Source organism: Pelobates fuscus, chromosome 4, assembly GCF_036172605.1.
Source record: "Pelobates fuscus isolate aPelFus1 chromosome 4, aPelFus1.pri, whole genome shotgun sequence".
In the NCBI taxonomy this organism is placed as follows: domain Eukaryota; kingdom Metazoa; phylum Chordata; class Amphibia; order Anura; family Pelobatidae; genus Pelobates; species Pelobates fuscus.
The window spans coordinates 101458177-101470418 of record NC_086320.1 but is presented as its reverse complement, the minus strand read 5'-3'; the positions used below and the strand labels follow the sequence as shown (position 1 = coordinate 101470418).

General features: G+C 40.9%; 1 protein-coding gene across 2 annotated transcripts in view; it reads right to left on the bottom strand.

Moving 5' to 3' along the window:
* Nucleotides 1-12242, bottom strand: part of NOL4 (nucleolar protein 4) — a 305245-nt gene that overhangs the window by 150313 nt on the left and 142690 nt on the right. For both annotated transcript variants that reach the window (XM_063451430.1, XM_063451431.1), the window contains exon 3: nucleotides 9711-9822. In XM_063451430.1, coding sequence (XP_063307500.1) covers nucleotides 9711-9822 — 112 coding nt within the window. The remainder of the gene's footprint in view (nucleotides 1-9710; nucleotides 9823-12242) is intronic.

Here is a 12242-nt window from a genome sequence, read left to right as displayed (position 1 = left end):
CTGCTTACTGCTAAATACATAAAAATAAATTGTGGTTGTTTTTTACATTCTACAGTTGGGGGAAGGAATGCGGGGGTGCCAAAAATAGGACTCGCCACGGGTGCCAAACACTCTAGGTATGCCCTTGTCCCCTGCACCCTGCAGCTACCAATCCAAAATTGCATCTGTCAAAAATATACAGATCCGCTTTATCCAGAGCCCACTGCTTTATCCATAGCCACACTTTGTCACCTCCACTTATTTTATTTTTTTTTAATTCGTAGCCCTGCTGTAGGGTTATGGGAGGTAGACAGTGACCTGTCCAACTATCGCTCTTTATATTGAAGCTCTCAACTAAGCCAATGCTAGTGACTGGGCAGCAATCGCTACCCAGTAGCTAGTGTTTAATTACAGGGATCATCATGGTAAACGGGAACATGGTGGAGGAGTTAAACCTGACCCCTAAAAGCTGTTATTTTGTTTCTTTACTAAAAACAAAAAGGGTTAGTCTAGTAGTCTGAATGGTTAGTTTAATGACTAAAAGTCTGATAAGTGTGCTTCTCTAACACATTTATTAAAGGATTTTGCTGGAGAAACTGACTTGTTGGGTCAATGGGTTCAGCTGCTAGAATTTTGGCTGGCATTAAATCCAAAATAGGATAAAAATATTGGATGAAACCAGTCAATCATTTTTTTTTGGGTTGTGTTGATATATTGGAATCTAGATTATTGTTAGGCACAGATATTTAAGGAAAGGCATTAACCAAACCTTGTTTTTTTAATAATTTTAATTCACTATAGTTGAGAATGACATGTGACACATTGCTAGTGATGTCGCGAACACAAAATTTTCGGTTTGCGAGCGGCGGACGCGAACTTCCGCAAACGTTTGCGAACCGGCGAACTGGGCGAACCGCAAATGACTTCAATGGGCAGGCGAATTTTAAAACCCACAGGGACTCTTTCTGGCCACAATAGTGATGGAAAAGTTGTTTCAAGGGGACTAACACTCGGACTGTGGCATACCTGAGGGGGATCCATGGCAAAACTCCCATGGAAAATTACACAGTTGATGCAGAGTCTGGTTTTAATCCATAAAGGGCATAAATCACCTAACATTCCTAAATCACAATGGATATGGATTGACACCTGACATATGACATATTGACACCTTGACATATGGATTGACACCTGTCCTCAGAGACCCTGATACACACTGACACAGAGCAGAATAGGGACTGTTCCCCCTACATAGGGTCACTTGGCAGATATGGATTGACACCTGTCCTCAGGGACCCTGATACACACTGACACAGAGCAGAATAGGGACTGTTCCTCCTACATAGGGTCACTTGGCAGATATGGATTGACACCTGTCCTCAGAGACCCTGATACACACTGACACAGAGCAGAATAGGGACTGTTCCCCCTACATAGGGTCACTTGGCAGATATGGATTGACACCTATCCTAATGATCCCTGATACACACTGACACAGAGCAGAATAGGGACTGTTCCCCCTACATAGGGTCACTTGGCAGATTTGGATTGACACCTATCCTAATGATCCCTGATACACACTGACACAGAGCAGAATAGGGACTTTTCCCCCAACATAGGGTCACTTGGCAGATATGGATTGACACCTGTCCTCAGAGACCCTGATACACACTGACACAGAGCAGAATAGGGACTGTTCCCCCTACATAGGGTCACTTGGCAGATATGGATTGACACCTGTCCTCAGAGACCCTGATAAACACTGACACAGAGCAGAATAGGGACTGTTCCCCCTACATAGGGTCACTTGGCAGATATGGATTGACACCTGTCCTCAGAGACCCTGATACACACTGACACAGAGCAGAATAGGGACTGTTCCCCCTACATAGGGTCACTTGGCAGATATGGATTGACACCTATCCTAATGATCCCTGATACACACTGACACAGAGCAGAATAGGGACTGTTCCCCCTACATAGGGTCACTTGGCAGATATGGATTGACACCTGTCCTCAGAGACCCTGATAAACACTGACACAGAGCAGAATAGGGACTGTTCCCCCTACATAGGGTCACTTGGCAGATATGGATTGACACCTATCCTAATGATCCCTGATACACACTGACACAGAGCAGAATAGGGACTGTTCCCCCTACATAGGGTCACTTGGCAGATATGGATTGACACCTATCCTAATGATCCCTGATACACACTGACACAGAGCAGAATAGGGACTGTTCCTCCTACATAGGGTCACCATTTTTAGCCCAAGGCAGCTCATCTCATCAGGCCTTTTTTAGTCGAATGTATCGCCCACTGTCAGTCCCTTCGGGATCCATCCCTCAATCATCTTAATAAAGGTGAGGTAATCTAGACTTTTTTGACCTAGGCGACTTCTCTTCTCAGTGACAATACCTCCTGCTGTACTGAAGGTCCTTTCTGACAGGGCACTTGAAGCGGGGCAGGCCAGAGGTTCTATCGCAAATTGGGATAGCTCAGGCCACAGGTCAAGCCTGCACACCCAGTAGTCAAGGGGTTCATCGCTCCTCAGAGTGTCGATATCTGCAGTTACGGCGAGGTAGTCTGCTACCTGTCGGTCGAGTCGTTCTCTGCCTTTTTATACGAGGGTTCCTCAACAGGCACGACAGCATGAAAGACCCCATTTGCACAAGGTTGGATGCCGAGCTACTCATTTCCCGTTCCTCCTCCTCAGTGATCTCAATGAAGGTATGTTCTTCCCCCCAGCCACGTATACCACCACGGGTACCAGATAGGTGACAACGAGCACCCTGGGTTGCCTGTTGTGGTTGGTCTTTCTCCTCCTCCTCAAAGCCACATTCCTCCTCTGACTCCTCTTCCTCACAATCCTCTTCCTATTGTGACACCAGATATGAGTGGCAAAGTGCACTTGCAGAGGTTGGCAGAGTACACGCTGAAGGCCTGACACCCAGACGCTTGCAGACAACTAACTGCTATTCAATCTATTACAGTGAAAAAAAATGTTTTGTTTTTAAATGCAAGCTTAAGCTATTGTGACACCAGATATGAGTGGTGGCACTGGGCAAGTGGGCACAGTATCCACTGTGAGCCTGACACAGAAGCTGGCAGGCAGGCAACTGCAATTACATTACACAAAAAAAAAAAAAAAAAACAGACTGATGTTCTAGCCCTAAAAAGGGCTTTTTGGGGTGCTGTCCTTACAGCAGAGATCAGATGAGTCCTTCAGGACTGTAGTGGACACTGAATACCATAGCCTAGCTATCAATTTCCCTATCAAATGAGCAGCAGCTACACTTTCCCTCCTCTATCTAAGAATGCAGCTTCAGAATGAATCTAAAATGGATGCTGTACAGGAGGTGGGAGGGTCTGGAAGGGAGGGTCTGCTGCTAATTTGCTGGAATGTGTCTGCTGACCGTGAGGCACAGGGTCAAAGTTTACTCAATGATGACGAAGAGGGGGCGGATCGAACCGCGCATTTGTTCGCCCGCCGTGGCGAATGCGAACACGCGTCCCTCAATCATCTTAATAAAGGTGAGGTAATCTAGACTTTTTTGACCTAGGCGACTTCTCTTCTCAGTGACAATACCTCCTGCTGTACTGAAGGTCCTTTCTGACAGGGCACTTGAAGCGGGGCAGGCCAGAGGTTCTATCGCAAATTGGGATAGCTCAGGCCACAGGTCAAGCCTGCACACCCAGTAGTCAAGGGGTTCATCGCTCCTCAGAGTGTCGATATCTGCAGTTACGGCGAGGTAGTCTGCTACCTGTCGGTCGAGTCGTTCTCTGCCTTTTTATACGAGGGTTCCTCAACAGGCACGACAGCATGAAAGACCCCATTTGCACAAGGTTGGATGCCGAGCTACTCATTTCCCGTTCCTCCTCCTCAGTGATCTCAATGAAGGTATGTTCTTCCCCCCAGCCACGTATACCACCACGGGTACCAGATAGGTGACAACGAGCACCCTGGGTTGCCTGTTGTGGTTGGTCTTTCTCCTCCTCCTCAAAGCCACATTCCTCCTCTGACTCCTCTTCCTCACAATCCTCTTCCTATTGTGACACCAGATATGAGTGGCAAAGTGCACTTGCAGAGGTTGGCAGAGTACACGCTGAAGGCCTGACACCCGCTTTAAGGACACTGACCGCTATAAGCTTACAGTGAAAAACTTTTTTTCTTTTTAAAGGCACGCTATAGTGACACCAGATATGAGTGGCAAAGTGCACTTGCAGAGGTTGGCAGAGTACACGCTGAAGGCCTGACACCCGCTTTAAGGACACTGACCGCTATAAGCTTACAGTGAAAAACTTTTTTTTCTTTTTAAAGGCACGCTATAGTGACACCAGATATGAGTGGCAAAGTGCACTTGCAGAGGTTGGCAGAGTACACGCTGAAGGCCTGACACCCAGACGCTTGCAGACAACTAACTGCTATTCAATCTATTACAGTGAAAAAAAATGTTTTGTTTTTAAATGCAAGCTTAAGCTATTGTGACACCAGATATGAGTGGTGGCACTGGGCAAGTGGGCACAGTATCCACTGTGAGCCTGACACAGAAGCTGGCAGGCAGGCAACTGCAATTACATTACACAAAAAAAAAAAAAAAAAAAAAAAAGCAGACTGATGTTCTAGCCCTAAAAAGGGCTTTTTGGGGTGCTGTTCTTACAGCAGAGATCAGATGAGTCCTTCAGGACTGTAGTGGACACTGAATACCCTAGCCTAGCTATCAATTTCCCTATCAAATGAGCAGCAGCTACACTTTCCCTCCTCTATCTAAGAATGCAGCTTCAGAATGAATCTAAAATGGATGCTGTACAGGAGGTGGGAGGGTCTGGAAGGGAGGGTCTGCTGCTAATTTGCTGGAATGTGTCTGCTGACCGTGAGGCACAGGGTCAAAGTTTACTCAATGATGACGAAGAGGGGGCGGATTGAACCGCGCATTTGTTCGCCCGCCGTGGCGAACGTGAACACGCTATGTTCGCCAGGAACTATTCGCCAGTGAACAGTTCGGTACATCACTACACATTGCTTATACAATGACAGCCAAAAAGTCACTCATCATCCAAACTAAGGGTTCACACATATTAAGGCATTGCTAATTGTAGTCCAGTTGATGGATTAAACCTGTAGCCTCTAATGGTTGTTCATCAAATATAAAGGAACTACAATTACCCTGGATGCTGTGGCAGCCTCAGGAAACTGATGAGATATGATAGTTAAAGTTCTGTAACAGCTAATAAAGCACAGATATAAATTCCTTTGATAAGGGTAAAACTTGTTTTACTTGTATAAGCAGTTTAATCTTGACAATACTAGTCACTATTAATAATAAAATACGTCTATAGCGTAATTTCTCCCTTTAGGACTTGTTTGACTGAAGTTATCTATCTTTAGATGCTACTACTAATAATAATGATGATGATGATCAAAGATGTAAGACATTTTCAGACCCTTTTAACATCACTTGGTTTTCTTGCGTCTAATGTATGATTTTTGTACTATTTGAATAATATGTTTAATTTAATATTACCATATATATGCAAATTTTCAGCCTTTAGTGTGACTTTCACAAATAGCTTTAATGGTCTTAAAAGTCTGTTTAGAAATGTTACATTTTAAAGATATTGGGAAAGGAATAATTAAAAAAGCACAAACCCAGCAGGAGGTTTATACCCATCCCACTATTTGTCACTGATTTCATATCTTATGATATGCTCCAATTAAGCATGGCATTTAAAAGGCATGTCTTTTATATAATTACCATAACATCATTTGGAATGTTTGAATACAGGCACTAATGTTGGTTGATGTGCAATAAATACGACTATCTTAGAGAGCTGGCATTGAATTTTCTTATCCTCCCCCCCACCCTGAATTTCAGAAGCACCTTGTGCCAGCACAGATCTCAGTATACTACGGAGGCACTCATATGGTTTATCAAAGCAGAGCACTGTGATCTAATAATAAAGATTTTACAGGGAAGTATATATGGAGATTTTTAAACATCATCTGCGCTGTAGATGGAACAATTTAATCAATATAAATGTTACATAACTTTCAGTCTTGGAAACATGAGAGCTCAAACCAGGACTGGAACTTCCAACCGTGTCGTTTATAGAGGATACAATTTCATTCAAGGACCACAATAAATGTGACTGACACAGACGTATCTTTCATGCAACAACCACAAGTGTTACTGTGGCACAGACGTTTACATCCTTATTAGATAACAAGGAAAGAATTCCTTTCTATAAATAACGTACAATGTTTCATAAATCCTGTCCTAATTAAACATCTCCTAATGTTTCATACATATATGAAAGATGTATACAGACAGACAAAAACAGAAAAAGACAGACAGAGACAGGCAGTAGAAACAGAAAGACACATACAGACAGACATTATGAAACAGACAGACAAATGGAAACAGACAAGGAGAATAAGAAACAGAATGGAAAGAACGAAAACATACAGACAGAAAAAAAAAGCAACAGGCAAGGACAGAAGCAAACAGGCAGAAACAGATACAAGTAGAAACTGACCAGAGAAACACATTGCCATGCACTAAATAGTGAATTGTCACAATTTAGGCTACAACAGCTCAGGTGGAAACATTATCCAAGTCTGGTATGCTTTCAGTTTGGCTATTTTGGAATACAATTTGAAATTCCAACAACAAAAACTAGTGAATAACAGTGACAGACAGATAAAGAAGATAGCAGACTGAGTATTTGTTTCCCATAATGCTCCTTTTTACCGGACAGTCACTACTTGCTAAAATGTACTGTTCCTACCAATGGCAATAATTCGCCAGCAGTGACAGGGATTTACCATCTGCCACTTCTTACTGCTTCTTAGTCAGTCACTAAGTAGTGGCTAAAGGCTCCTATCATTCACTATGGAAGCTACTACCCACTAACTGCTATACTGCTTTAGAACCCTGTTTCCGACTACTATAGAACCCTGTCATTCCTGTTAGCTGTAGCTGTTTAACGCAAGCCTTTTGCCAGGTCTAAAGAAGTTAAAAACGAGGTTTCCTGACCTTGGAGTGATAAGCGCTCAAATAACGAATTATGCAGAAAGGGGCACCTAAGCGCCCTAAAACGGGTGGAAGCTTCTTAGACACACACCCCAGGAAACAGAAAAGGTTCATGTTTGAGACTGATGGGTCTCGACCATTCGCTGTGTTAATACAAAGAGCTGCTGTATTTTGCGAGTACACACACATACACTGATACATCACTCTAGGTCAAAGCTTACATACTACACTTCCAATTATGGAAAGGGAACATAGAACTTATAAACTCACCAGTCATTGGAGCTTACGATCCTAACGTGAATTGTTACGATGTTATTATATTGGATTTACGAACCTTCTTGTTTTTTATGACTTATAAAAGCGCTACGGAATCTGTTGGCGCTATATAAATGGCAATAATAATAATAATAATAATATCGTTAACATTGCTGGCTAGCGAGCCTAATTATTGCTGACTTTCATGACTCAATAAACAAGATTTACAAAAAAAAAACAAACATCACACACAGAGCAAAAAAGCAGACCACCACAATTGTTAAACGTACCATAAATATCAAACTATGTATTGTTCATAAATGCCGACCTTATTAGTGGTTCTGTCTGGGGGAGCCTTAGGGTATTCTGGTAACAGTAGGCACTAGTACTCTTTATATGGTGCCGAGGTATTCAGGGTTAGTCCTCTGTATTTAGTAGTCCTGCTCAGGTCCACGTCGGGACCCTGTTTGTGTCCCCTGATAGAGGACTTTCCCCTTATTTGCTCCTCCGTTTGCAGCAAGTTTCACCTACTACCTTAGATCCCTCTACAAGAGCTAAGGGGAGCCCAGTCCACTGAGGATATAGTTAGGCACCTCCTGACCCCAAGGGGGATCTGTCACACTAATTGTCCTTTGACTGTTGGCACTACCTCTTACTCCTGTTAAACCTGTCCTGTACCTTCCCCATTGTTTGTTTTTTCCCTTAGGATTATTAAAGGTAGGGATTCCCCATTTTCTCATTATAACTCTCCACCTCAGGGACTCTCTCTGGTTCCTTCTTTTTCTTTCTACGACCTTATTAGTGACCGTTGTTACTTAAGCTGATATGTGCGGTTGTGGCATTATTAGTAACCATGCTCATCATATACACGTAAAATCATAACACTGCAAAATCAGACACAAAATTAAGAGTGTATAGCTATGATCTGCAAAGCTATGTCCTAGCATGAGTGTTAATCTAACAGTGACTACTAGGTGCAACATACCGGTGAATCAAATACTGCTTTCACTCATCTTTATAAGCGTACAATATTATCTTGTCTATATAACTACTTTTAAAAAAAAAAGTGCAATGTCATTAATGCCATGTGATTAAGAGTGTATGCAACCTCGATTGTACCAGCTATTGTGGCAGTACTAATTCGCCTGTTAACCTTATGAACAAACAAAAATAAAGAATAAAAAAAAAAAAAAAGTTAAAAACATCCTGTATGAAAATACATGTTACCTATGTGGCATGATATTGAAACCCTAAAGTACAAAATTAAAGGAAGGGCCAGACACATGATGTAAAATATGATTCTTCTTTATATAAGTATAGTGTATGTGTCCTTTACTATCCTATTGTAACAATGCAATGTTTTATGGACCCAGGACATACTTGAAAATACAGAAGAAATCTCAATGTATCCATCCTGGTCGAATATTTTATAAATAAATAAATACATTTAACAAATAATTCCCATAGCGGAAAAGAATCTCAGAAGTAACATAAGATATGTATGTAACAAATTACAAAATTACAGTTACATACATTGTATACACTGTCACCATCTCCTGTTAAGACTAATCAGAGGTTAAAGTACACATGCTTAGGGTGAGCGTTTGTTATCAGCAAGGTGTGGTTTCTATGGTGATAACTTACACAGTGTGTGTTTCTGTGCTTTACCAGCGAGCAGTTAATCTGGGAGTGATCGGTATTTGGGAGCAGATCTTACTGGCAGTGAGCCGGTCAAAAACAGCGACAAGGTTGGAACCCAGTTGGTACTTAGTAGATGCTACAAGCTACTGACTTGTTAACAGCAACAGCTTAAATCAGCTATTTATCGACAAGGTTGGAAATAAGCCCTGAGTTTACAAACTGTATAAAAAATCTTCTGAGACCATTACAACGATGTACAGGAGGAATACAGGAAAAATATTCCATATTGATGTATCCTGTGATATCTATTCCACTCGGCGCAGGTAAATGAATTAAATAATTAAAGTAAGGATTTTTAGTCCACTACAAGCTTGAGATATGAAACATTTAGACATGTCATCTATGTACAAGAGGAAATATTGAGTGCTATTAAATACTGTATAATAACATTTTGAGTTTAATTACACTCTAGATCAGCAATGGTAAGTCTTGTTTCTTATAATTTCAAAAGATCTTACCCAGCTTCTACACTAGATAATCACGGTGTCCAATGTAGCATCAATCTACTACTACCTACTATCTACAATGAACTATATTCAGTGACAAGATTACCCAGCGATGGTCAAGACACGATCCTAAATAAACAAGAATACAGCATGCATTACTCTATGTTTCTCAAGCAATGTGAACAGTTATTTTATCACAAGCTCCATTCTACTCCGAGTCCCTGTAAGACGAATAGAAACTGACACGATTTAGGTAGTGTAAGGTCATATTTATCCTCTGGACAATGGCTTACCTTTATGATCTGCTCCATCTGGATTTAAGTGCATCCTTTTCTGACACTCTGAGCAGCTCATTAGGAACCTTGTCACTGCTTCTCTGGGTAGGAAGGCATATGTTTCAGAAATCTGAAATAAATAACCGTATACAGACAGATAATCGGAGTTTGACACACGGTACAAATTCTAAAATTAAAAAGCAAACCTGCAAACTCACATTGATACACAACAATGAATCCATACCCTGCAATTACCCCTCCGTTCTTCCTGTCTTTATCTATGAAACCTAGAATCACATTTCAGGTTGTATTTTTCTTATACAGTACAATGGTTAGCAAGTGCAGAAACCACAATTTTAAATGTTATATTTTAAATTATGTTTTTATTTTGTTCCATATGTCAAAACATATAAATTAAACCAGAATCCAGTTTAAATGCAATTAAATATAACAACCTAGGCTTAGTAATGGAATATGTTTGTTTTGTTTTACAGCTTACAGTTACAAATGTGCAAACGCTCATCATTTGATAAGTCCCAGCGGTCACTGGCCATGTTTCACACTTGTTGTGATTTGAGTACTACATGCCCACACTTGTATAGATCTGATGGTGATCCATGTACAGCGCAGGTTGCAACATTGGCACATAATGACAGTGAGGTTATTGCTAAATGCCACCACCAGACATATGTGTATTTATACGTGTCCCTAACAAGAGCAGGGCAGGCATAACTATGAATTTAATTTCTAAAAAGCAGGAAATTGAGCAGGGAGAATGCAGGGGTAGACACCAAAACCACTTTATTAAGCTAAAGCGGTTTTGGTGCTTGAAGTGTCCCTTTAATCAAATTATTCTTTCCTCTTTGAGGATGCTGACATGTGAGACCATAGTCTTCATTGTGTCGGGTTTACCTTACTGCTAAAAGTGTGCCCAGGGAGACTTTTAAAGTGTAAGATTGTAGTTACTATATCTAATCTATATGGGTTATTTAGACACTATACGCTATCGGCAAAAAAGTTGGTTGCAATACTTCATTCTGCCTGTACTATGGCAGCATCTTTTCCGTTTGAAACATTTTATTAAAATGGTACAAGGTTATCTGCCAGTGAGAGCGTGTTTGTGGCACATAGATGTGGCACAGGGTAGCTAGCTATCAATCCTGAAGGCTCAACTAAATGTGTCATGGTAAGATGCCTTATGGCCCACCAATTTAGCAGCTTACAGAGACTGGGAAATGCCTAAATCTTAGACTGTTCATGTTCCTTAAGGACTGGGTTTGAAACAGTGATCTACACTAAGTATAAGTTTGTCTGGGATCTGCTGTTGGTAAATGTAATCCATCAAGATCTGGTCTAGAATTAAAGAGAAACTGTCACTTTCTCCCTTTTAGAACAAAAATGATTTAGATATTAGCTCAAATGGGTACTCCACTGACCAAAATATTTTTTATTTTTTTAAATCACTATTTAGTAGATATACCCCAAAATGAAAACATGGTTCGTTGTTTTTTTTCATTGGAAGTATATATAAAAACAGCTTGCAAAATCGTTTTTCTTCTCTGAAGTCTTTGCAAGACCTCCCTTTCTAACATTGCCCAGGCTTTCTGTGGCTGTCCAATCACTGACTTTTCAATACAGCTCAATGAGAAGTCTTTTCTATTCAGCTGCTCTCCACTGTGCTAAACCAGGAAGTAACAGGAGCGATTTTGTTAAAAGTGCCAAATTCTGTTGAATTCTACACTTTTTGTAGTATGAAAAAAGAGGACACACTCTTAACACATAAAGCCCTTCAGCAAGCTAAGTGCTGTAGGAGTGTCTCTTTAATACTTTGCTGGTCAAGGCCGGGAAAACAAGTACAATAGTTTACTCTCGAAGTGCTGTATGCACGGTGCATGCAGTAATATGAATTTGCTGGAGAAAATTCCGAACACGTATTGGAATGTCCGAGATTTCTCTGTTAGAGGCCTGAGCACAACTAGTGCATCACGGAGCTGAAACTCTCGAAATGCGGGTGTGCAACAGATGTAAGATTATAACTTACATCCACTGCTCTGTTCACAATAGTAAGTGCTGAAATAGCATTGCATGGGATGAATGAACAAGATGGAGGAATGGAAGTTACATTTCCTGTTTAATAAAACCTGCTAATCAAATTAAAAAATTTACCTAATTAGCATTTGAAACCTTTCAAATTCTAGCAGTCAACAAAGTCTATTAATTGTAATAATGTGGCTTGCGATGAAGTATTAATTCCATATGCAAAGCATACACATAGTTAAATTTAAAAAAAAATTTAAACACATAGGCTTTAGTACAGCGCTTTCTGCATGTGTGTCACTCTCTTATCCTTGAACACAATAAGAATAAAAATACACATTCTGCAGTCAGGGTGACATGCAGGCTGAGTTCACTAAATAAACAGATTGTTGCTACATTAGATAATATTGCTGGCCTAGCTTTTAGGCCGGTCTATCGAAAAGCCTTTTGTCTTCTTATCGTTAGTGACGTTCACAGTTGCCTTGACCCCTCTTCATGCTTTTACAAAACCAA